The 27,090-nt window shown below is 39.0% G+C and overlaps 1 protein-coding gene and 1 long non-coding RNA gene across 12 annotated transcripts in view; one reads left to right on the top strand and one right to left on the bottom strand.

Annotated features, from left to right (window-relative positions):
• Positions 1-19,520, top strand: part of LOC111250158 (CLIP-associating protein 1-B-like) — a 38,971-nt gene extending 19,451 nt beyond the window's left edge. For 3 of the 5 annotated variants that reach the window (XM_022804947.2, XM_086987676.1, XM_022804943.2), the window contains 24 exons: positions 2,427-2,805; positions 3,040-3,226; positions 3,557-3,663; positions 4,378-4,453; positions 5,129-5,229; positions 5,338-5,408; positions 5,739-6,195; positions 6,429-6,519; positions 6,718-6,956; positions 7,347-7,468; positions 7,818-7,970; positions 9,829-9,993; positions 11,460-11,567; positions 11,890-12,040; positions 12,232-12,303; positions 13,188-13,305; positions 13,623-13,796; positions 13,997-14,101; positions 14,264-14,515; positions 14,796-15,419; positions 15,829-16,008; positions 16,334-16,549; positions 17,362-17,742; positions 18,141-19,520. In XM_022804947.2, the coding sequence (XP_022660682.1) occupies positions 2,639-2,805; positions 3,040-3,226; positions 3,557-3,663; positions 4,378-4,453; positions 5,129-5,229; positions 5,338-5,408; positions 5,739-6,195; positions 6,429-6,519; positions 6,718-6,956; positions 7,347-7,468; positions 7,818-7,970; positions 9,829-9,993; positions 11,460-11,567; positions 11,890-12,040; positions 12,232-12,303; positions 13,188-13,305; positions 13,623-13,796; positions 13,997-14,101; positions 14,264-14,515; positions 14,796-15,419; positions 15,829-16,008; positions 16,334-16,549; positions 17,362-17,742; positions 18,141-18,251 (4,428 nt within the window). In that variant the 5' untranslated portion in view covers positions 2,427-2,638 and the 3' untranslated portion in view covers positions 18,252-19,520. Of the gene's footprint in view, positions 1-33; positions 1,061-2,426; positions 2,806-3,039; positions 3,227-3,556; positions 3,664-4,377; positions 4,454-5,128; positions 5,230-5,337; positions 5,409-5,738; positions 6,196-6,428; positions 6,520-6,717; positions 6,957-7,346; positions 7,469-7,817; positions 7,971-9,828; positions 9,994-11,459; positions 11,568-11,889; positions 12,041-12,231; positions 12,304-13,187; positions 13,306-13,622; positions 13,797-13,996; positions 14,102-14,263; positions 14,516-14,795; positions 15,420-15,828; positions 16,009-16,333; positions 16,550-17,361; positions 17,743-18,140 lie in introns of those variants that run through there. The other 2 variants (XM_086987675.1, XM_022804951.2) reach the window with 2 other exon arrangements.
• Positions 5,482-27,054, bottom strand: LOC111250166 (uncharacterized). 7 transcript variants are annotated; one of them, XR_015326830.1, is made up of 6 exons: positions 26,916-27,054; positions 24,867-24,959; positions 22,254-24,247; positions 11,442-17,779; positions 7,814-7,990; positions 5,482-6,212 (listed from the first exon to the last, which is right to left on the bottom strand). It is a non-coding gene; the product is annotated as an uncharacterized LOC111250166 (long non-coding RNA). The 7 variants fall into 7 exon arrangements; XR_015326831.1 differs by lacking the exon at positions 5,482-6,212 and adding an exon at positions 6,849-6,978 and having other exon boundaries at positions 22,254-22,325; XR_002673206.2 differs by lacking the exon at positions 5,482-6,212 and adding an exon at positions 6,849-6,978.
• Between the last annotated feature and the right edge of the window lie 36 nt (positions 27,055-27,090).

Consider the following 27,090-nt stretch of genomic DNA (forward strand, 5'->3'; position numbering starts at 1 on the left):
GAAACGGGAGAAGCGAAGGAGAAAGGCGTAGATACAGAAAAAGTAAAAAAAAAAAATACTGCTACTTCCTTTTTTGTTATTGTTGCATCGTTATGAACAGAGATAACGTTGACGTTTGGCTGTAGTTCAATGCCGATGTTCGTTCTGCCGTTTTTTGGCGATCGCGTTTGAAGACGCTTTCATCCGTAGAACGCCAGTGACGTCAGGCGAATGGAACGTCGTTGGCAGTTGTGGGCTATTTGTTTTTCGGGATGCATTGCACACAGTTCTGACGTGACCCATCATGATAAAACAATTTGTGTTGCATCGACTCGTCATTGAAACTTTAATTAGATGCCTGTGTACGAAGATGGAGGCGTGTGTAGAACATATTCTGTGTGCCTACAAAGCGGAAAAGACAAGCGTAAATGATGGCCAGTTAAATGGGATTCGAGTTAGATTAGTTGAAGTTCGACTATCTTTTAGGTTGCAAGAACGTTGCAGTTCGCTGGTTTTTTGCGTGTCGATAGTTTAACTGTAACGTGATTTTTATTTTCTTGCCCAAAACGTCCTTGTTCCATGTTTAAAATTTGTCCTCTTCTAATGGCAGACTGGCAAGATGTTTGCTTACTAAGGTGGGGGGCACAGAAGGTGGTCTAAGTCTTGAAGCCAGCGTAGATACAGTTTGGTTTATTCTGGAAGAGGTAGCCAACCATCTGATGTTCAACGAGGGCATTACCACCTTTCGCACGTCACAGGCATCTATTTAGATTCTAACATAATAAATGTACCTGATCTAAATGAAATGTGCGAGTATTCTCATTTCATTTAGATTAGGTACATTGCAAAATGAACCCTACAAAGACAAACAGACGTAGTAGGTCCGATGTTTAAATGAACCTTTTGTAGTGATTTGTGGGGCGATTCACCCAGAGGGGAGTTCCTGTGGCCTGAGTGCGGATTTGTGTAGGCCTCTATCGGGCCAGTTAACAACGCGATCGAAGCGTCTGTGAAGGGACGAGATAGCTTGGCCTCGCAACCGGAATTTGGACCAAATAAGATTCGAAAAGTTCTACTTTATGTATGTTCACTGTGGTACAATATATGTAGTATGACAGTATCTTGATCCCATATTCAATAAAAAGGTTCGGAAACAAGTCGGATATTATTAAATAGAACTTCTCAGTCGGCTACGACATTTGGGAGAGATCTTTGATGTTGTTGAATGCATGTATTATTATTATTACGCGATTATTCCATGAGTGTAAAGAAGGGTTCTGCATCTGCTCTGTTTATTGCCTTTCACGTATTTTGTCATTTGTCTGACAAAAGCTGACTGTCCGAGTACACTCGTTTTATTAATTATGAAATGATGGGTCTGGATAATACAAGGAATACACGATAATTACGGACGGTGTTGCTACAAGAACTATCACTATATCAGAAAAGTGACTGTAAACATGGGTGTAAGTGATGTTTCAAATAACAGCAACAAATATCGCAGGAACTCGGGCCATAAAGCATTATGTATGTATGGGTATAGAATTTAGTTTAAAAAGACTTAATAAATATATTACGAACGGCAATCGTGAGGTTTGTGCTTCTTTTTTGGTAGTTCATATTCAACGTTTCATAATTCTTGTTGGACCCTTTTTGACAATGCGATTTTAGTATTAGTTTCTGCGTCTTTTACTTCTTAAATCTATATTTAAGTGAATTCGGCATAAGCTAGTAACGAGCCGATACATGATCGGCGATTGCCAAAAAATCGAATTGGGAAAAACCTTAGCCAGATAGATATACACTTAACTAAGCTTTTTTCAGTTAGGTACCGAAAGTTGGGAGAACGTACTTCGTATCTGTGAAAAGTGGAATGCGTTAAACGTTGGTAAGCAAAAGGATCGCCGAAGTCTGTACGAGTTGCTGCAAGAAAGCAGCTAGTTGAGCCGTTTGCAGTCTGGCTGGCAGTTCCCTGGAACAGCACTGGTGTTTAGGGGATTGAGCGGAAATCTACTACATATATTATTGTAATATAATCAGTGAAAGCAGTGTCAGTTACGTCGATAACAATGTAAGGCGAAGAGCTCTTTCCTCAGAAACAGTAGTACAAAACGTTTGGGGTGGCGTTGTTCTCACCTATTGTGGTTCATGCGCCAGCTATTCTGCGGTTTGTTTGTTTTCATTTTAACATAATTGGATTGGAAACTGTGAAACTGGAACGACAGACTAGTTTACCACCCTCGAGACCATCTCCAGATATTTTTTACCAAATGTGTCTAATTGGAAGATGGCCGTTAAAAACAATTTGCAATTATTTTTCATGATTTGATGATCTACAGTTAAATGATAAACCCACGTTTTTTTTTTCGAATTAAACTTTAAATACTTTTTTTGCAAACATCAGTCGCATGTCTAAATAAGATTTGCGGTTGTTATCTCTATTACAGTAACCCGCAGGGAAAAAAGTGCACAACATCGGCCTGTTAATATCTTCGTTTGTTTCCCGTAGCTTGCACATGAACTCCTTGCGGGCCTAACATGCCTTAGGGGCAGTGATGTGAGTGCGTTTCCGTTACACCTAAGGGCATAACGAACGCGGTAAAACGACTCAAAATTCAGTGGTGCAATCTCGTCATTTGACGCTCAGTAGCTGTAAACGATGGAGGCTGGAGGCGGTGTCCTCGATTCTTGGATTGCTCAGATGGGCAAACAGGACATTCGGCTCAAGCTGAAAATTGGCGAAGATCTTCTGACGTGGATAGAAGATAAAACCCACTCATTACACGGGGAAGATATCGGCGCCCTTATTGACGGGCTTATTAGTTGGTAAGAGTTTCTCAACTATTTTTTACTTTACGTCGGCGAATTCGTCTCTTTCTTTCTTAACTGCTGACGCTTGTAACTGAGCCTGTAATGTATTATCAATGGTTATATTGTATTTGAAAACTGTAAAGAGCGCTAAGGGTTATGCACAGCTAGACTCGAACAATGCTATAGCCATTTGCTATGTATTTATGAAGTGTGGGAGCAAATAGAAAATGGACGTGTATTTCTTTCCAGGTTGGGCAGCAGCAATTCGAAGATACAACAAAATGGTCTAGAGGTCCTCTCTCGAGTTGTAGTGCGACTGCGAGAGGATTTTAGGCCGTACATTTCTTCGGTTCTGCCCGCCTGTACCGACCGGATGGGTGATGCTAAAGAGATCATCCGAGACACGAATGCAGACCTGCTTAACAAAATGATGGAGGTAACAAAAGTCTGCCCATTTGGACAATTAGATTATCTCGACTATATGACATAGAATTTTGTGATTTTTTGCTATTTAGGAAGAGAAATCTAGTCGAAGCCGTTTCAAATAATCGCGTGGAGCGACTCACTTTTGTCAAGTAGCTGATAATTTTTTCTAATCCAGTCCAAAGCTGACTTTTAATATGCTAGGTAGAATATTCAAACAGAAGATCTTTCGTAATTTTGTTGTTCTGGACAGAAAAAGTAGAGCGTAAAAACGTATGTTTTTTATGATTCAAATCATCATTGGGATCGTGCGTAAGGTTCCCGTTGTCATCTCCCTTTGCAGGTGACATCACCACAATATATTTTGGATCGACTAACGAACGCATATACTCATAAAAACTTCCGAGTTCGGGAAGAAATTTTGTTGCTTATGCAGGATACTGTGATGAGGTAAGAAAATGTGTACAAATCATTAATAGAAAGTTTGACCTGATAATTATGTCATACCTTTCAACTAGTCTATAATACCAGTGAATGAAGACGCAAGTGAAATGGCAAAATAAAAAAACACAAGAGATTTATCTGTAAATCTATAAAAACATGATAATGCAATGTTGCTCTAATAACCTTTATTTTTACTAAAAAGAAATATGCTGCTTCTTTTGAATAAATGAGAAAAATTAGACTTACTAAAATCTATGGGAGTTAAAAATGTGTTTTCATTTTCTAATAATACTCTATTAGTTAAATGAGATCCAAGTGGCAGCAATTAGACATTTTTTAGCTTCTTATTTAAAAAAAAAAAAGCTATTCTTTTTTAGTTTTGTGAAGCTGATCATGTCTGTCAAACCCCTGGGATATCAGCTGAATCATACAAATGAATACAAAGTTTACTTGAGTACATGTGTAATAACCTGATGAAGGAAAAATCAATATAACGCAATATCTTTCTCTAGTTAAGTGAAATCGCCCTCGTTTGTAACATGAACAGCACCAGACTATTTATTGTGATCAATCTGTTTTACCGAATTGAAAAGAAATGAAAACATTGCTATATTATTTACACGTTCGATATAGACTCTCAAGCACTAAAATTAATTTTCTTTACATAATCGGCATAATCTGCTTGCGTTTCTGTCAATGTGTATTCACGTTCGCATTCAGGTATACGGCTTCGTGTCTCACGTTATCTAAGTTTATTCCGTCAATCTGCAAACTTATGGACGACCCCAACGCGCAGGTGAGTAGCAGCTTCATTTCGAAATAGCAATAATAAAACGAAGTGTAATTGACAATGCAAGTTGGATGCAAGTCGATGCAAACCTACTTGCAAATGTACTTGATTCCAAGTACTTTTAGATTGAATCAAGGATTTTTTTTCAAGATATCTTCGTTCGATGATCGGCGATCCTCAAAATGAAAGAGCGTACGACGATTTTATCTCGGGCATCATCATCAAAATCACAGTAGTAAAAAGAACAACGACAACAACAACGATAACTGAGTCGACTGAATAGTGATAATAATTAAACACATAAACAAGGCATAATCGGATTCGACAAAGCGGGCATACATGCGGGTGTCTGATAAAAGATATACGAACTGCTTCCGAACTATTGATGCGTCGCTTGATCTATGTTGTTCTCTTCTCTAATTTCTTTAGTTGATAAAAGGGTTTGCGGAGAAGGAAATTAATAGCGTTCTTAATTTTTGGATCGAGTCAAGAAGTTTGCGAAACGCCGTTATCACCTAAATCTTAGGACGTATCTATACATTTGCATCTCTCGCGCAGTAGTATCGCTACATGCCAGCTTATGATTTACTAGATTCAAAGTGATTTTACCAGTTTGATCTTTCAAATCTAGGCGTAATATGTGCGTATATGTGTGAGCTGAATTTCTCTCATATGTTACAGGTTCGCGATACAGCTATGACGACGCTGGTAGTTATTTATAAATACGTCGGTGACCGCCTGCGACACGATTTACAGAAGAAATACGCCATTCAACCGAATAAGTGAGTTGAAAACGGCCAAAGCTATAACCATTTCTGTACATTTTACGTCATTGCGTTAAATAAGCTTGTGGATGAATTTGCCTAAGATTGTGTACTTTGCAATTTCAGACTGCAAGCGCTTATGGAGCGTTTTGATAAGGCTGTCGAAAATGGCGAAATGCTCGTGCCTTACAATCAAGGTAAGCAACTGCTTCTATGCTATTTACTGCTATTTTGCTGCATACCTATTATACAAGGTAGGACAAAAGTCTCTTGAGATTATAAGAATTCCAATTATATTTAATCATTTCTATTTAAAATCTATACATATATAATATAGATGTATGTTGTTTGTATAATATATATCAAATAATATTTTTTAAACTGTCAAAAAACTTTCGCGTATAATAAAATCTATTTTTTTTTTCGAATCATTTTTTAACACCTCTTAATCCGGCGTGTAAAGAGGATTTCAAATCCAGTTTTATTTTAATTTCCTTTTTGTCTTCATGGTATATTGTCTATCTCAGATGGTGATGAACTAGATCGCGCTGTTCCCAAACAGAAACCTCCAGTTTCAGCCAAAAAGCCGGCAATAGCTTCCAAACCAAGCTCGGCAACTGGTGGCGGCGGAACACTTGGCCGAAATACCGGGACACGCGTGGGGGCCATTTCCGCATCGGCGTCCGCCGGCGCTGTGGACGAGGAATCTTTTGCAGAAGTCTTCCTTGATGTCCCGCGTATTTCGGTGTTTTCCGCACGTGAGTTGGAGCAACAGCTGTCGAACATTCGAGCGACGATCTCGAACGCCGACGCCGACTGGGACAAACGGCTCAATGCGCTCAAACTCATTCGGAGTTTGGTCGTGGCCGGGGCAAAAGACTACGATGAGTTTCTGCCTGCTCTCAGAACGCTGGAAATCCCCGTTCAGAGCTGCGTGAAGGATCTCCGGTCCCAAATTGTGCGGGAGGCGTGCATTACAATATCGTAAGTTCAAGTGGTACCTAATAATAATAATAGTAATAATTTAGATTTCAATGGCAAGCATATCTATCATTTACATAAAAGTTTACATAAAGAATCAGTGTATCTCTTTGTCAAAGAAAAAAACAAGGAAAATGTGTATTACGTGCCGAATGAGTACATATTTTGATCAGAATTTTTCAGTTGACCAGGAAATCTAATTAGAGGATTTTTATCCCCATACGTAAAATTCCCAGCTACCTCTGCGTCCAGCTGAATACGAAAATGGATCGGTTTTGCGAGATATTATTGCCTTCTCTTATTCTGCTTTTGGGAGCGAGCGTCAAGGTAAGGGACTCTGCTCAATAGAGATCATCAGAGCGTTCTATTCGACAGATTTTACAAAGTGACGATTTGATCTCAGTGTCTCGTAACGGCTTTGCATAACATTGTGTCTACTATACATGTATTGCTTGCTTTGATAGCATGATTAGGTTCATAGTAAACGAACTGAAAAATTCAAATACAAACGATTCTTCTGTACAGGTAATGTCAACATCAGCCGTTGTTTGTATCCGGTTCATTGTTAAACACGTCCCTTCACAGCGGCTAGTTCCGATTTTTATTCATAATCTGTCTTCGAAGAATCGCGATCTCCGACGGCACTGTTTCGAATTTCTCAATGAAATGCTTGTGCTGTGGCCCACGTTTACTCTTGAGCGGCATATAGCCATACTTCAGCAGGCAATTAAAGCTGGTCTATCGGACGCAGATCAGGAGGCCAGGTAAATAACGACAATAGATACCCTATGATTCAAAATAAAGATCACATTACAAGAAAACTAGGAAATGGAAACTATAATAGAAAACTAAGGGATAAACTAAGAAGGTATACTTTAAGCTTTTTATTAATTTTAAAGAACCACATTTTTTAAGAAGGTAACGATTATTTTAACTCTGTTAACATACAAAAAATAAAAAAGGCAACTATATATAACGAATCTTTTTTAATTATGTAGAGCTGATATATTTGCACTAGTTTAGATTGCGAACGGCGAGTATATATACATATGGGAAATTGGTTTGTTTGAAGAGACTCAAATACAAATAATGCTAGATAATCTTCACTAGCGTCATTTTCTATGTATCCTTCGTTTGTTATGGGTGTTTTCTAGATCACATTCAAGGAAAGCTTTTTGGGCGTTTGCGGAACACTTCAAAGCGCAGGCTGATTCGCTTTTGTTTTCGCTCGACTCAAGCAAACAAAAAATGCTCCACGGCGAACTTGGGGGAGGTGGTGAGTTCTTCATTTAGTTCAAGCTTGTTATTAATGTAACCGGACTATAGACTAAAATTAGCATTAAAAGAAATTATTTATTTCAACTAAACATAACTACTAATAAGCTTCCAAGATATATATATATATATATATATATATATATATATATATATATATATAAGATATATATATATATATATAGGGTATTATTTTATGATTTGTTTTCATCTTTTCGATAGAAATTTCTCACGTTATCACACGTTGCAAAACCTTCCGTAGCTCAACATTTTCATATTACAGTTTGAACGTGACGTTCACTATTTTAAATTTGACACTAGTCCGTATCATATCTTGCCCACTTACCCAGGTATGTCCAATTCGTCATCATCGTCCTCTTTAAACAATTTGGGTCGGGGGACCCGTTCGGCTTATGGTAACTCCATGGAATCTCTTCGACATGGCGCGTCAGCCGGTGTAGGCAGTACATCTTCGCGCTCGCATCTGGCTTCGACCTCCAGGCGTATGTTTGCAACATCGCAACTTCACAACAAACCAATAGATAAACGAGCATAATTAGAATACACCACTTACTTAAAGCAGAAGTGAAAAAGATGGTACAGCGATTGGATTAGGTCAAAGGTTTCACATTGCTGAATGGTGATTGTTTGTAGCTAGTTATTATTATATATCATTTGTTTTAAACTGCTCTTGCGCAGTAACTTGAACTATGAAACTATAGAATACCAGAAGTTATTTGACGTAAAGTTGTCGGGAAAGTCTGAGTAATGCATCAGTCACAATCAGTTATCAAATGTTAGTATTTATCGAAACGAAAGGAGACAATTAATTCTCTTTTTATATCTGCGGAATTGCATCGGCATCCTGCTGCTAGGATCATCGCAAAATAGTCAAATGCTTTTCATCGAACGTAAACAAGCAGGTTTTCCTGTGACAGGAAGCTCAGGATTATTGCGATTTCTATGGCGAATTTATGAACGCATAATGAATTTAGCTGCGTGTTTAACATCTGGATTTTTCTCTACTCGTTTCAAGCTTTATAATTCCAATATTTGGCCTTTTTTTGAACTCTATTTTTAAAACAAAAAAGCTGGCTTTAATAGCAGTTTGAACTAACAAGGGTTGTTAAGATAAGCAGGGCATATGACAAAGTGTATCTCCTTCATGCAAGTAGGCTCATTATATACTTGGAAGTGCACACATATATGCAGGGTAAGGCTAACGTTCCTTAACCGTTTAAAATAATCATTGATTCTGGAAGTTGTTAAGTGACTTTTTTTCACTTAATTTACATTAACTACATTGTTCTCTTTTGTTTTTTGACAGATGTCAAATGAAGACTTTAAAACCGTCCAGTCCATAAACGTTTTTTTAAATTAAATTTTTTCCAAAAAATTGCACGGAGGCTTTGGCCTCATCCTGTTCATATATATATATATATATATATATATATATATATATATATATGCATCTAAATTGACAGATAATAGAGATCGTAGTGCGTTTTCTGCTGCACGTTTCAGCAATGTAGTGCTTTTAAAACAGTGCGCATTAATCCCATAAGTGACCATCGGTCCATTGCATTGAGTCCGCATATTGTTAATCAATTTCCCCGTCCAACTGAACCGATTTTGGTGTTTGTTCATCCAGTGATTGTTATTTCGTGTTATTATTTAGGTCATGTCTGTGATAGTTGGCGATTGGTATCGTCGTTGTTTCGGTAAAGTAAAAACCCTTAAAGATCCAGTTTGCTTAAATGAAATTCTCATTAATCCCGTACCCAGCACGAAAACCCAGCCTATGACTATACAAAACGCCTGAACTTTTTCTTCTATCTATTGCTGCATTAGGTATGATCATATGGATGTGGATGCCTGTTCATCCATGCGTATACTAATCGTGGTTGTAAATGTAATGTTTCGTATTGTTAGCTTACATTTCACTGGCCGGTAGCCAAAATAGTGAGTAGTCGTATTTCTCACAGAACTATTTTTTTCATACGCAAAAAACAAGAAAGTAATTTTTAAATTCTGCGCTCCATTACATGATAAATACGTTCTGAGCAAACGTAATTTTATGAAAACGCTTTATTTCGAAATAATGCTTATTTGAGGAAGGCTTTAGTTGACAATGTGAAAAGCGTACACATCGACATCTGAAGGAGGCATTTATTATTTGTGGTTATTATTATATTTATTGACCTTGTTAATATTTTTTGCGCATTCTATTGGCGTGTCCTTAATACTGATTTCTCTGTATTCCTACCGAAACATCAATATTCCTCTATACGTTACAACATTCACTTTGACCCCGTCATTTGCTATGACCAATTTCATGGGTTGTAAACAATGCACGTACAGTTCCCCAGGCCGTGGGTTCGGTCCAACAACGCAGAGCCAACTCCGCCATCGATATGGCCGCTGCTAAGTCCTCGAGGCTCAAGGCCCTCTCGAAAACACCATCAACAGCATATGGATACGGGTGCACTTCACCTTATGCCACGCCGGGGACAGGATTGTCGCTGCGTAAGTTGTGTACACACGATCATCATCACGTTTCGGGAGACAACCCGGAAAATGATGGCGGAACTAAATAAAAGTCGACGAGCACTTTTTTCACTTATGCCATTATGCTCGTTGTATTAGGAAATCCATCGGGTGGAAAACAAGGCAAAAAAATATTTAAAAAGTTACAGCTTTTTTCTACCGATTTATCTGCGAATGGTACTATTATTTGTACATTATTTGTAATGAGCCGGGCTGTTCTGAAATGTCGTTATGCTCACGCAGAAATCAGTGACGGCCATTAATACTACCAAGGAAATCAACAATGCAGTGATTATAATTGTACTGTAATTGTTTTATAATTACTTGGTAGAGTTTCGTAATAAAACTTCGTGTGGGTTGACTGATCTCAAAAATTATCTTGGACAACAATTGAAGTTTGCAATATCCCAGGGTCAACAAATGAAATTTGTCTTTTCGACTTCATTCAACTACATAATTTTCGTCATTTACTATCGTAAGTATTGAATTCATTCAGTAAAGTATTTCGCCTCCTCCTTATTTTTTTACGTATTTGCTGTTTTCACTTTCACCGATCGAGCTATTCTGTAAATGTAAGTATAAATCAACTGCCTGTGGCACGCTTTCATGCTCTCGCCTGCCGTCCCAATTGTCATTTTCATGTGCTGATTGTTAGCGGTTAGCGGAAAAGAATATTCCAATAACGTTTGTCGATGTTTTTGAAATGAATCGCTGAAATGTCCTGCTGTTTTGTAGCAACGGCTGTCTTCCCTTACGAGCGGCTTCTTTCGTCTTTTCTTCAATGATTGTACCATTTGGTTTTTATTCGTCCCTGTAATTCTTTGCTGACTAAAAATATTGGCAAAATGTTCGATGGCCGTATGCCATCCAGTGTGGGCATAAAAGTCCTGTACGGCTGAAATATTGATAGTATGTATTGTTAAGTGGCGAGGTATGGTTGATTGATTCTGTATGGGTAAATGCAAGTGGGGACTGGTGCATGGATGGCATTTTGGCAAGATATTTCATCGCATGAGCGCCATGAAACGGTTGCGTGATGGCAATTAATCTACTAAAGACATGATCTTATGTAAATTTGATGCGACTTCAACAGTTGTATGTGCAAAAGATCGAGATATGAGGAAACGCATTACATATATGAGCGAAATTCGTATAGTAACTTTTTTGTAGGCATAACCTGACAACGTTTTCTCTATAGTATGATAATTGACATTAACTTCTTTGTAATTAGTAACGATCTGGCTGCGAATCTACTAAATACACGTTACGTAAACGGTTTCATTAAATCGTGAGTAAGTAAGGGTGTCTTAGCTTTGTTTAAAATGGCCACAATTTTATAGCACATAAAGACCCCTCTGTCCATGCATAAATGGTAAAGCTTCCCAAATTTACTACTTAGAAGACAAATTGTTTTGTAATATACGGACGTAATTCATTTCCTTTAGCGAGGTCGACGGCAAAGGCATCTCGCGCAGAGTCCGTTTGTTCAGCGGTTACTTCGCCTGAAAGGACACCGCAACAGAGCCGAGGACGTCAGGTCTCTCAGTCGCAACGTAAGTATCCTAATCAAGTATTTCTCCTTCGAATCGATAGTAACACGGATCATCGCGATAATTCTCAATTTGTGATATCCCCAGTTTTTTGGGTCGAACTGTTACAAGAATCGGCAGATTTTTTCATAGTAGCTTGATATGAATAAACGTGTCGGATCTTATGTCCAGTGCTGCTTTAGTTAAGAATTGCACCAAATGAGTGGCTCTCTGTAGCACGAAATGCAATGTCCATGGCCAGATTTCGAACCACCACTTGTTTCTGACTTGCCACTGCATTATCACGGTGCCAATAACTTTTTATGTTATGTACACATTGTTATAGCAAATTCGCGGTCGGCGTCACCATCGTCTCGATGGAGTTATGCGACCTACGGCGGCGGACCGGGGGGTGTCGTAGGAGCCGACGGCCAACGGAGAGCCGCTTCCAGGTCACGAATCCCTATGCCGACCTCCAGGGATCCTTCTCCATCAAGGTACGTGTTACTCGAAAGCGTGTCATGATAAAGTTAAATAAAATGACCAAACTATAGAGTCGAAACTGTAGAGTCGAAAAAAGATAGCTTGTCTAATAGCCCTTAGGGTCTTGTACTAATGCAATGAATGTATGTCAGTCCTATTTTTAATTTGTTGCTAATAATTCATGTGTTTACCTCATGTCGTGCAGATCTGTAGGTTCACAATCATCATCCTCCGTACTGAGCGACAGTCAACGCCGTCGACGAAGTTCCCTTTCAAGGTAGGTGTTTTCCATAAAATATTTTATTATTCCCTCATTATTTTCTTTTTTCCATAAATTATTTTCTCATAAATAAAAATATAAAAAGGTAAATTGTCACTTACTCTAATGTTACCTGTAAAAAAGAATCAACCTTCAGATGAAAAAGCGAAAAAGTCTTAATAAGTTTACTCCAGATTTATTAATAAATCTTTAAAGGAGCTATCATTTTTGGGGGGGGGAGGGGAGGGGTATGAGCTCAACAGCTCAAACTTAGCTTGCATTAAAATAATAAATGATTAAAAGCATACGTTTTATCCGACCAAGGTAACCTTTTTATTTCAGGCATTTTACTAAAGACACTTTGCACCATTTCTACTTCGTTTACTACTTGAATTTTTTACTGAAAGTGACGGGCGATATGTGCACATTCCAGAACTTATTTCAAATATTTACAATTCAAACATTCTACTTTTAAATCTTTCTTTATAAATTCATGGTCATCTTAGATATCAACTGTATCCTGATTTGACTTTTCTTTACAAAACTTTCTATTTTATAAATAAATTGATTTTCGAGTTTAAGTAGGACACCGGCGTTTTATCCCTTACCCTACAAATTCTGGTACAACGTGCTTAGTTTTGACTTGTTTCTGTAATTCTGTAGAATTAAGCGTTGTCTTATTGCCATTGTAGCAATAATATCGTCAGGCAGCGTTCTCGTCACATCGAATTGATGCCGTCAATTATGCTCTCAATTGTACAGCTATTAGTGTTGCCTTGCCCTTTTCAGTAGTTAGCTAAACTGCTCGTTTCGAAGTTGATTACCTTCACTCGATCTTATATCATTAACAATGCTTGGTCTATTATCACTATCGACTCTTATTTACTGCTGTGTATTTTTAGGTACGGCAGGAGTGAGGCCGTCACTATCGTCCCATCGACGCCGACGGCAGCCGAGAAATTGTTGCGAAATTCCCGAGAAGCTGAGGAGCGAATGGCGGAAGCGTTAGGGTCGACTGCGGTGAGTGAGCGATATTACGATTCACGAGTATTACGAGTATTCACCGCTGCTAGTAGAATATTTTGACTAAATATATACAGTTCTATTATATCTAATATACGGATCTACGTAATTTTTTTTTGTATGAAACGAAATGGCTAGATAGAAGGTGCAGCGAAAAATTGAAAAAAACTACAATACAACAACAATATTCTCAAATTGCTGCCGTATCTTGCTTCATGCGTCGTTTCTTAGCTAGCCAACCAGCCAATACAACTGTTAGTACGCACATAAAATCATCGTCAAATGAAGAAAAATGGTATTTCGCCTAATTTCAGATCCGAACGCCGTTGTCCTCATATGGGCGTCAGTCGTCCTTCGGACTATTACACCGAGAAGACAGCGACGCCTCTTCAATTGCATCCGACAGATCGTTCCAACATGAAGATGTACCCGAGATTCTCGCGAACCTCGCCTCAGTTCATTGGTCCGATCGCAAGGATGGACTGGCGGTGAGCACTACCAACTTTTGCCAATTATCTGCCTCCGTTCGCTTACGTACAAATATAAAAATAATTATTGAATCATTGGGATCATCATTGCATTAGTCGGAGCGGGGTATGAATGATAAATATCAGTATGTATCTCATAATACACCGGCTCGTGTGTTCCTCTTCGACTAACAACTTGGACTATTTTCTGTGCTTTATAGGGCCTGTTGTGCCTTCTACGTAACCAGTCCCACGCGTTAAGTGATCCTGATCTTCAGAAGGTCACCCAAACCCTTACAAAAATGTTCATGGATCCTCATACCAAGGTGAGATGAGCCTAACAAATATACTAAATTTGTCCCGCCAAATAACTCATTACAGGTCGATAAGTTGCGGTAAATTATTGTTCAGCATCTTTATAACAGTTGTTGCGTGTCATTTGAACATATAATAAAAATGAAACTGATGTGTTTTTTTGCTTTTTTAAGGTATTTTCGCTGTTTCTGGATACGTTGAACGAGCTGATAACAGTGCATTCAAGCGATCTGCATCGCATCGGATTCTTGAGTGTTCTTCTGACAAAGTTATTTATAAAGAGTGGTCAGGACCTGTTGGGGTCCGTGGTAGCCAAAATTGGCCGCACAATGGATCTCATTCGGGCTTCATTTCCTCGGCACGATCAATTCACTGTCATCACTCGATTTCTCAACGACCCCGCCCATTCTTCCAGCTCAGCCAAGGTATGACTCAAAAACGACTCTCCAATAGTTGCGTGTTAAGGAGTTGCGCCACAGATTGTATGGTGATTGTCTGGTCGAGAAGATGCTTTAGCATTAGATCGAGCAGACCTGGTCAACTTGAAAGTATTTGGAACAGCAGGAATAAGCATGCAAGGGGACTCGCTAGACTTACTATTAAGAAAAACCAGTATATGTGCATAAAATAAAACAAATTTGATTGTTAAAATTTTAGCTGATTAGCTACTCACTATCATTTGTCTAATACCCCGTTCGACGATAGGTAAAACTAGGCGTACTGAGCTACCTCGAAGCACTTACTTCACTAATGGATTCAACGGAACTGCCAGCACACGATCCAAACCTTCGGGACACCCTCCTCAAGATTACGGCTTGGGCTGGTGATTCCCGTCACCCTGAACTTCAACAACGGGCCCGACAAGTAATTGTATCGTTGTACCGGGTGAAAACGCCCTATTTCTCGACAGTCATCACCCAGATGGCACCGGAGTTTCAGCGGACAGCTCTTGACGTCATCCAAAATCAGCTGAAAATTGCTGGCCAACAGGGCGGAACGCTCAATAACCACTCAACGTCTCCAAAGCCATATACCGGACTTGACGGCACCGGATCAGTGCCGTTGTCACCATTAAGTGGGCCCCGATCACGGCTGGGATCTGCCCATCAAAGTCCAAGCCCGCAACGGTCATTTGAAGACGAAAATACCGAAAACTTCCGAGCGAATCCCACTACCCAGCTCAAGCTCATGCAGGCCATCTACCGCGAGCAGCACCATCAAAGCTCTGGCGGTGGGGGAAGTAGTAGGCCAAAATCAATTGACGATGATGCTGACAGTTATAAGACCCGGTTCAGCCAGGGCTCATCCTCGTCGCCGAAAGCGGCCACGGTAACTATTTAAAAAATGATGGAGAGATTACGTACGATTAGGTTCTACCAGGTAATATCCGTGACGGTGCGGCAGTAATAGTTTCGACTCAACTAACTAAACGCCAAGTGACATGATTTAGATATGAACCCGGGTGGAGACATTCTTTCGTATTAAAAGGGGTACATTGTCTGAAGCAATGTTTAGCTAGGATAGTACAGAACGCAAAACTGGAAATTTTACCAAGCGGAGAAAGAATCTTTTAACAATAGCGGTCTTTCTTGGCTCTGAATGATATCTCACAAACGTGGTGAATGGGCAGCTTTTTAAGTGAACAAATTTTGCTATTGCTTGTAAGGAATAACAGGTCATCTATTGAGCTTGATAATTAAGTGTCCTGTTGCTTTCTGGAATGTTGCTTATTTCATAGCCTCAACAATCGTTGGAATTGGAGAGTGTGTCTGTCGCGTCAGGAATATCGGCAGGGTCCACAGCGGCAAAGAGCTCTGCCTCTGAGAGACTCGCTCATTGTGTTCAATTGCTCTCGTCACCAATGAACTCAGCTGAACAGAAGCGGTCTGCCCTTGCGGAACTCCACATCCTCATCAAGGTTGGAAAGGAAACGGTGATTTTTACGGGTTATTGTTTTTGTGCAAGTGCATGTAACATAATGCACGCTGATTCGAGAGGCATCTACTCAAAAATCACCCAAGCATAAAACCTTGACAATATTTTTAAGTAAAATACAAGCGATAGAAGTGTTTTGTAGTTTGCATATTTTACATACCTCTACGACTGTTCCTCTACAGCATAACTTAAAACACGAAGTTCCTTTACAACATATGACTTCATGTAGACGTTTCACTTATATTCGTACTAGTTCAGTGGACATGGGGACTGGGTTACATTAGTCGATGCTGTCATTCTATTTCCAGGAACCATCACTATGGGAGTCGGACACACAGTTTCGTGCGGTGTGGCATGCGCTCTTGGTCAACTTGGCGGATGAGGGAGGTCGTGAAGGCATTCGAGCACCGGCCCTTCGAGGTTTGGCTGAGCTCGTTCGTCGTCGACCCAAGCATGCGCAATCATCTCAAATGGCCCAGTCCGCACTCGAAGCGATTATTCGAGTCAATAATGATAAAGACAAGGTATGAACTGGCTGTTGGAACGATGCTCGGTAGTTATAAAAACGGCGCTAAATAATTTTTCGAAGGCTGATATGTCAGTGTTGGTGGCAACCAAAAGGTTTTTTCAACTATAGAAGCTGGTTGTTTTTTACTAATTAAAAGTTTAAAAAAATGCTTACGTTGCTATTGATCACTTATTACTTCGGGCGGCTTATGCTGAATGTTTTCTTTAATAGATCTATGAAACGGCATGATAACAATGTATCATAATAGCCCTTACCAACGACGGTCACATGCTACGGTTATGCTGGATGCTTATTATGGCAACGTGTTCAAAAGGATACGCCTTAGCTTGGTACAGCATGCCTATTGAAATTGAACCTCGCAAGGCGCGAATTCCCACCCATATACAGAACTCATTTCAAGCTATTTCATAAGCTGGATATGCACAATCTACAAAGCCTTTTTGTAAATTCTGTAAAGGTGTTCTTTTTCTGAGACATACCTACTGTCAAATTTAAAAATTCGATTTTGTAGAGTGATAAGTGGACACGTTAATTTTGTGCTATCTCAAAAATTTTTCTAAAATTATAGGTATATCTATTTCTGTTTGAGAAATTTATTTATTTGCTTATTTGAGAATACGATATTATCAATATTTATTTTTTGAAATATTGATTGAACCACATTCGGTACTAGCCCATTAAATATGGGCATTTAGCAAATGGCAAACAGTAGGTCTACCACGTAATTGAGTCCTTATTACTAGCATTTTCCCGATTTCCATTAGCATAATATATCTGTGTTTAATGTTTTAACTTTGAACTAAACAGGACGTTGTGAAGCTAGCAGACGACGCGGTGTGCGCACTGGTAACATCAGTCGAGGCTACGGCGATGGCTCAGGCCTGCGCGGCTTGCGTGGCCTCGGCTCTTGTTGGTGGTCCTGGATGTGGAGATCCCGGTCTGACCGGAATCACTGCAGAATCGTGGGCCATCTGTGCAGCGATCAAGGCGGTAACGCGCTTAGCCGAGGTGCTTGATGCTTCAGCGGCAAAGCCCCAACTGGCAGTTCTCGGCCCTGAGCTGATCCGTGCTTACAATCATCCCGAGTCATCAGTTCGTAAGGCTGCCGTATTTGCGCTTGTCGGGCTTCATCAGCGAGTTGGTGCTGACGCAATGCACCCCTACGTCAGCCATCTTCCCGGATGCAAGGTATCCGCATTCTTCTAAACAGCGCACTCGATTTAAACTACAGAAAATAAAATTTGTCGAGTCTATTTCAATTAATTTAATTGCTTGAGTGAGAACAAATCGTCATTTTAATATTTTTTTTCTGATTATGTTTCTGTCGACTGGTATCGATCCACTATCTCATACTCATTTACTTCTATTATTATCTTAGTGAGATTACCTATCTATTAATATATCTATTAATATAACATATTAGGCTATATATTAACACAGTCTAAATCTGTATTATCAATGCATTGAGGTGAAAGTGTATCATAACAAATTATGTACTACTTATTTATAACATACGAAGTCATCACTGTCATCATGATGGATGACAACAGGCTGTCTAATAGTCCGTTTCCCGCAAAACATTACAGCTACGCTTACTAAATCTTTACATTGAGCGTGCAGCTCAGCAAACAAATGGTCAACCCCGGGGCGAATCATCACCGTCGCCTTCGAGTTGTAGCAACGCCTCAAACCTCTAGAAGCACCTTGGCCTTTGACGAGGAAGAAAATGAAGATGAACATTCTCCTCTCGACGTTGCAAAAATAAAAGCCATTGACTGCAAAATCTGATGACACTCACCACAATACACTATTAATCTTTGTCGTTTACCGCTTTTGCGCCTATCTACAGTAAATTCACCAGTACCTTCAATGTTTGCTATCGGGGTGGATTGTTACAGAAAACTTAAGTCGATTGTGGACGATATAACTTGTACTCGCTAGCTCTACCATTTGCTTCTTTCACAACTTCCTTTGTCTTCAAATCATATTTATAGTAGCTAATTCCTGCGAGAATATTTTCGGTCCGGTCCAAGCGAACATATCCATAAAAGTAAAAAGAAAGACGGGAACTTAAAGAGGTCTACCAGTTTTGACGCAGCTGACAGCAGAAATTACGACAAAGCGAGCAACGTCAATATGAGACTGACGATGTCTAGAGAATACGAAAATGTTGAGCAAATGTTATATACCTATGCTTGCATTGAAGGACTAATTACAAGAACGACGGCTCATTCTATCGAATTTTATTATGACAAAGTACATGAGCGTAATTGAGGCATCTCAGTGAAGCTTCCCTATCGCTAGGTACAATAGGCGGTAAGGGGTGCAGTGTATATGCAGTGACTATTAATATTTTTAGTATTATTATGAATAGAATTAGTATGTCTTGTAGATGCATGTTATTATCTATAAAATGAATCAATTGCCGATAGCGGTCGTATGTTTGTTACAATATAATAAGCTGCTTGTGTAGAGGCAAGAGGAAAGATGAAAAGGATTTACATGTAATGAATAACCAGCTTTCTGACCAACGGCCATCAGTTGGCCACTGTAATGCAAGGCTACTGGTCGCCGTATATGTAGCTGAAATAAAGCAGGACAATTCTAGCCTATATGGTAGAAAAGATATGTGAAAAGACTAGAATGGGGAATGGGATGACTTTTATTGTTTTTGCTGAGAAAATATAAGGCAAATGTTCAATCATCACAAAATTGGAAAATGGAAAGATCGGTTAAAGAAAGCGAAAGATGAATCATATACGGACTTTGTAAGGGGAATGGGCACAGGGTCTCCTTGGCGCAAAACAGGGCAATATATCGTATTCCATGAGAATTTCAAAGCGAACACAAGCCTGCATCAATTTCGTGAGAGCTAAGAAATTGAGACACGACCAATAGTAACTGAGATGCAACGTAAAGATTACGACAGGTATTGTAGAAATAAAGAGTTCAACCATCACTCGGGATTGCAGTAGTGTACTTAATCCCCAGCCCGTCTACAGATCAGAGGGGGTTAAACATAAATGCTCGTGCAGGATAGCTGACGCAGCAAAACAACGCTCGTGAAAAACATCTCATTAAACTTTCTACCGATCTCTATATCGACAATGGGATGTTAATGCATCAATATTATCGAGATAGAACATGGCACACATCATGAAACACACTGAACTGGACTCGGTTACATAGAAAATAGACGAAAATAGAAACGGGACATGTTCACCCTCACGTTGCATAGTGTGGTCGCTGTTTTTTTTTGGGGAAAACGACGATGATTGTAGCCAGTTGAACGCTGACAAAGAAGTGTTTTCATGGCTAATACTAGTAGATGGGCTAATACTTGTAGATGATTACATCTTCTACAGAATGAATCGATATAAATGTATAGCCTCATACGCAAAAACACACAGACACAAGCGCACCGTTATATGGTCTGTGTTAGCATAGGAAAAACGGATATGCTACATGAGAGATGTTGATCGAAAAGAGAAACTAGCACATGAATATAGAGAACGACAAAGACAAACAAACACAGAATGATATGTTACGTAAACAAATATACACATAGAATGGGTCGAAGATGCGAGTGCCACCATGGTGATGGTAATGGAACGATCCGTGCATAGTGACATAGAAAGCACTTATTATTGTGACCGGCCTTTCTGAGGCTTCTATTGAGGTTCGATGACAATGATGGTGGTGATCAGCATAGGAATGTTATATGATCACGACGGATACTGGATTAGGAAAAAGACTAGTAAGAATCAGAGAAAAACGTGGCGAAATTCAAAAACAAACAGCGATTACTATGAGTCCCATTCAAAATAACATTACACCGGACATAAAGAAACGAGACATTAAGACTATGACAAAACAATTATTACTATACTGAATACTTATTGTTGCGCAATGAGACGAGTAAGAGAGAGTGAGAAAGAAAGAAAGAAAGAAAGAGAGAGCGAGAGGGAGAGAGAGAGAGAGAAAATAAATTCCATGTACTTAAACGCTAGCTTTCGTCAGTAGCTTCGCGGAATAGCTGAAATAACATAAAATGGCGGTGACTCGCTTAGTAAACCCGCTTAAACCTACTTTTTCTTTTCGGAATGGTGGGATTCATTGCTCTAGGTGACCCGAGTGAATAGAGTTTGAAATCATTGATAAATCGATACGACAAGAGTGCTTCTTGGAAGCGAGTAGACATACAAAAAATTATCGCAAAGTGCCAACAGTATCAAAAAGACAGGTAGATTGAACGGTTTTTATCAAAGGCGCATTTAGGAACGCAGTTCTACGTTCTGTTTCTTACGCTTACATACATCCTATAGGAATTATTAAATGCTTGTATTTGTGCACAGGTATCGTGTCAGGTTAGTCGATTGCGCTAGAAAAGGTTTTATATGCGCTTTTATAAAGCCGGACTAGTCCAGAGGCTTCTTTCACTCCAGGGGACCCTAATAGAGAGAAACCGCTTGCTTTGCTAATAACCGAGCCAGCCGAATAAAGCAGTTTATCATAGTAATAATAACATAATGGTCTCCTTATATTACTTGTAACCGAAATGCGACCTTAATTTAATAAGTAAAATTGAACTCTTTCGCGAACAGTTTCGGTAACTGGCGGGGCAAATTTCACGTTACGATGAACTGCAGTGAAGTTATCGTTTATTAGCATAGAGCTATCATCCTATTATGTCGTGCGTCATGACCCTACGAAACATTGTATTAAATTGTCAGCATATAAACTTGATAACAAGTCTAAGTTGAGCGTACGTTCACGGTTCACTATATATATATATACATAGTGAACCTTGAACGTATACATATATACATGTATACGACGATTATTGAAAAAAGAACACAGGGAAACACATGAATAAACGAGGAACTAATCATATTAATCATTATTTAAATAACAGAATGAATCAACAGAAAGTAGTGATATACGCTGCGGTATCAATTCGTAGCGGCTGATAACATCGCCGGCTGCACAAGGAAAAGACGTTTATCTTTTCGGTCCAGCTCCGGCGGGGTGGTGTGTGAAGCCCGCAGAATTGTGCGAATAAGAATATGGGTAAATAATTACAGAGAAATAATAACATTTTGCTGACGCACTTACGTTGAATGCAGATAGGCCACAATGGTTTGGCGGCGAACGTATCACTGCTTCGAGCGGTAATTATGCTGTTGCAGCACGACGCCTATACGTTGTCAATGTACTAGGTACTGTACAAGGCTATCGCCATTAGGTATCAGGGTCGTCCACAAATAGATCGTATAGAAACACACTGACAAGCTTCTTGCTAATTTCACTATGTAGGGGCGGGGGGGGGAAGGGGGTATATATTTAAATTAAACTGAAAAAAATGGCAATCAGTACAAAAGAAATATGTCTAGCCGGTCGCAAGATTGTGGCATAATTTTTCCGCGATATCAAAAATATTATTACATCTGCGTGCGCATATTTTCTCTGTACTTCATACAATTCTATTGGTGACAAAACATTGAACTTCACTGAGGCAAAGCAAAAAAGTGCAACGCATCTTCTTAGCCTAATTGGAAACGTTAGGATTTGTATTGAAGCGATGCTTGCGCAAGGTGGGTAAACACCGCCCTGTTTGGGTGTCCTGCAGATGATAGTTTCTACTTAATAGCGCGATTCTACAGATAAGTCACGTGTATTCCTACCTATAGCAGTCTTACCAATACCGTAGAAAGCAACCTGTTATGGAATGGTTCGAGTCTCCTGGCAAATCTGCTGTGTGATGAATAACACTGAAAAACAGGTTAGAATAGTAAGACAACTGGCACCACTTAAATTAGCATTATCTAGGCCAAAATAACCGCTTATTTTACACAGAACACAGTCATTGTAACTACTTAGAGAACTACTTCAACTAGATATATATGTGCCAGTTTTTTCTTGAACTTTTAGCGTTTGCGATGAATATGCTGTTCTTTGGCAAATCTATTCTTTAAGCATCCTTCCACCGGTTGAATAGCTCATCGATTTCGTTGCAGTGTAATTGGATTTTGAAACGTGGCCGATTGTTTACTAAGCCCAAGTAAATGAACGGAAGAGAAAAGCAACAGCAGACCTTAAATATTAATAACGCCGTTGTTCGAATAGAGTATTTCTATACCAAAGTATGTAAAGAAAGAATAAGAAATTACCTCAGGTCTATTCAGGAATTCTATAGGGTCAAATTCTGTTTGACTGCGTTCCTCTCAGAAAACTATTATAGATCGCAAAGCTTGCCGTGGCTGTCTCGTGACCACTACATGAGTATGTTGCGGTTCAACATTCATGGTGTTCTGATGCCGAAATATCGTCTCCACTAATAGACCATAGTTGAATGATCAAACGCAAGTACCTATCTGCATTAGCCCAGTCATTGTGCTCTACTTAGACATACACTGCATAATACGGTAAAACGCGGTATTGATTACAAAACTTCGTTCGAAACAAAAAAAAATTTAGAAAAAAAAAACATTCTTAACCAGGAAAACTGAAAAAAAACACTAATTTGTTTTGATTTTCTTGCATTACAAGATCACCAAAACAAGGTACAGATCTACAAAATACGAGAGTCAGAAGCTGAAAAAACCGGTGAATTCACTCTGGTTACCAACAAGTTGATTTCTGTGTATTGTTTATTAATTTTCTAGCAGTACATTCTTGGCCTACAAACCAAGATAACGCCGTGGAACGCCAAAGCCGTTCGATTTTAGAAACGTCCGCGAATTGAGTACATCCTACTCTATTTCATTTGTACATATGCGACATAAGTCTTTAAATAGACCTAAAAAACAGGAATCACTGAGTGCAAGGAAAATGATCGGGACATATGGTAAGCAATTTGATCCGAAACGCCTCCCTATTTGCTAGTTCTTTTTGACAAAAATAAGGAAACTATACCCTACAGCCTGCTGCACGTACTAAATAAAGTGATTTTTTGGAACGGCGAACTGGCAAGAGATAAAGTATACCCACGTGAAGTGTCGAACTCAGTTAATAATGCAGAGAGATAAAATGGGACGACGACGTCGTCGATTTTGTACAGAAATCGAATAACCATTGTAAGGCGGTTTAACAAAGCGCAAAGCTCTATTTATGAATGGAGGATTGTTTGTTTTGAGGCGTACTTTGACATAACAGATTCACCGCTGGCGTAGCAGAATAAATACTCTCCACATGTTCGATACTGTAAAAAAAGTAACCAGGAGTGCGAGTTAATACAGGCTGATGTCGGGATAGATGTTTCTAATTATTTGAGCTTGTCACAAAAGACACAGATATATTGAAGCTCCTGCAAATTATAGAAAAAAATCACTTAAGTGATTCATGGTTGATTAGAGCGCAGGCGTACTACAAGTTACATCATGTTAACTAACCCATTGAGCTGTTTATGAGAGGTGAACCATCATAGAAGAAGAGGATGCATTGTAAGAAAAAAACCGGAACGAAGTAAAAAAGGTTACAGCGGCAACTACAATGGAAAAAAGCTACTATAAATGATACTATGAGCGGCGAATAGTTGGAATGAAAGAGAAAAAGTAAGTACTTTGAATGGTGAATATTTCTGCATTGCGTTGAAGTAATAAGCACACGATATATATATATATATATATATATATAACCGAAGTACGTGTGAGATACCGATGAGTCTTCTTGCTGACAAAATTGATTGGGGCACCTAGAACATTACGAAATAAAAATCGATAAATGCTAATAATTCTTCATAATAAACAACGTGCATTTGATCTAATTTTATTTCTTAGATATGTGAATTTTCTTTATTCCACACTAAATATATATATAGAAGTCGTGTAACTCTGAAGTACATGTGGGAAGATCTATATCTACTTATATTACTAATACATAAATCGAGCTTGTCCAAATCAGTAGCACACGTCCTGAGTGTACGTATTGGGCATTTTCTTGCGGGTCGCTAACCTTTTATCCTGAGAAGAACTGTGCAGAAGACTGACAAAATATTTCGGCTCTTACAAAACAAGGTTGCTGTCTCTTCACAGGGCGTAATATGAATTTGAATCGCAAACCGAAACCAGCCACTTATTTTTCACTTTTGAAAATGATGCCCACCAACCTCGACCGCGCTAATAAATCATCAAATTCACTACAAACACGGGCGTTTATTTTGGGTGAATGACCATATTTGAACTGTGTTGTCGAAGCGATTAGCGAATACCTTGTTGCTACCTCTACTATGAATATAACTGGCTCTTTTGCTCTGCACAGGATAGATGAAGTACGTATGATAAATAGTATAATCTGCCTGGAGCAAAACTTACGGTTAGCACTCCGTTATATATATATTTTGTAGTAATCTAAAACCCTCATCCCTCCGTGCTCGTCCAACCTTCCATCTTGTGGTTTTTCTTAGCCTAAAAGACACAAAAAAGGGCCATGGCCATAACACTAGCTTTTTAAAGGCGGTCTATCCATAAAAAACACATTAGTGATCATAATTTTTTTGTTCTAAGAGAGGAAACGTATGGGATGATACATTGTAAAAAAAAAACCGAATTACGTATATGATGTTGCAATATCAACACGAGAGACATTATTTTAAGTAGTAGCAATCTGAAGGAAATTTGCTAAGTTACAACTAACAACATAGTTAAAGCTGTACATACGTATATTACTAATGATCAAATAAGCCTGATTGGGCATTTCAGACTAAATGGAACTAGAATTGACTAGTTAGTTATTATTTGATAGCTTCGGTAAATTATAGAATTTGTAGTTATTTTCACTTGTCTATTATACATTTAGATATAAACAATTCTAGGATGTTGATGGTAGACTGTGGAGACTTCTGGAATCGCCGAATTCCATATGGACAGTTCATCACCGTGCAACTCAAAGCAAGATATTGACTTGGAAAATTTATTGGTATACATTAATTCTAAAGTAATTCTAAATACTTTTCTGACCCTAAACTGTGTTCGCTCATGCGAATAAAAGCTGCGAACATTTTGCGGGGTCTTCTCCACTTTTTCAAGTCCACACTTTAAAACTATTGCCTCAAAAACTGTTGGCTGTTAAACCCTGTGAATTTTGCCCTTCAATCAATGAACCAAAGATTACAATCTACTTGGTTAATGACATCCTTAGACAACACTAACATCACACTATTATCAAGAAGATCTGTAGTGACCAGAAGTGGAGAAGTGTTCTAGTGCCTAATTTAGACATTGCTTTAAATAACTTGAGATGCTTTTTAACACTAAATGAAGTGCTTCTACAGCCGGTTCTGAAGCTACATGACCTAATTCGCTGCTTACACCTTCGCAGCTAAGCACGTTTCCATTGCAATATCGGACGGACGCTGCGGTCCTTCTACGCATTTTATATGCTCCTTACGTCGGCATCCTTTTTTTTCACAATACGGACGCTGAATTTGGGATCGAGATGCTACCGATCCCAGCAACATGTAGCTTCCAATATGATCGACCTAGCGGGAGGTTGAGGAGGAAAGTCGTGTAGCATTAGCGGGCATGTTTGTTTGACAAAGAAAAAGGTGGTTTGCTAAGCTTTTTTTGTTCACAAATCTAGTTTAGCTTGCTTGATATTCATAATTCGCATTTTACAAATATGCTTTTGTGATTGAAATTCACGAATACATCAGTTGTTGCTTTTAGTCACCACCATCTATGACACTACGCATAACTGAAAAGCGTCGAAGAATTGGAAACGAATGCGGCGTGCACACGACTTACTGAACGAACATTCACAACCGTTGCTGAGCTTCCCTTGCTTCTTGTCTGTAAATAGTGCTAATATGAGACATTTGTTTCTAAGTTAAACACATTCAAGCAATAGCACGAATTAAACTGTTTCAGTCTGCTGTAGAATTAGAGGCTTATTATGTGTGCCAAGGGCTACTTAATTATGAATGACCATTAAGTTTTCTCCTATGGCAAAATAGCGCAATGGATTCGTAATCAGTTAACGAGACGTCAATTTTCTATGAAATTTATTATCAATATCGCTAGCATAACGGGTTCACTTATTGTTTGCAAGAAGTATCTTATTTAGAGCAGCCGGTTTTCCTTTCCACTCACACGTTTTCTATGCCTGTCATACGCCTAGCCAATAGATTCCCGCGATTCGAATTACCTTTTTCTAGGTCTTTTGACGTCTAGCAAACGTTGAGCTCATGATCCGTGATAGCTTTCAATAGACAAACCCTATTTCCTCACTACTAATCTTGATTTTCTCGATGCCATATATTATTAAATGATTTTCACAAAATGTTTTTCACGTTAATTTCTCTGTTGTCTATTTAGCTGTTCAGGCTACAAGAGCCTGTCAAATTTGAATTAAAATATGCTTACCTTTACATTTTATATTGATTCGTTTTTAAGTCAGTAGAGAGACGAACGGCAACATTGATTCGCATTTGTTAGTTCCGCGCGATCACCTCGTCTGCAACGCCCTCTGGTATTTGTTTTGGCCCCGATGCAGATGATGGAAGTGTACGACACTGATCGCTACAGCCGCAGCTGATTC

The sequence above is a fragment of the Varroa destructor genome, unplaced genomic scaffold (genome assembly GCF_002443255.2).
Source record: "Varroa destructor unplaced genomic scaffold, Vdes_3.0 BEIS01000004.1, whole genome shotgun sequence".
In the NCBI taxonomy this organism is placed as follows: domain Eukaryota; kingdom Metazoa; phylum Arthropoda; class Arachnida; order Mesostigmata; family Varroidae; genus Varroa; species Varroa destructor.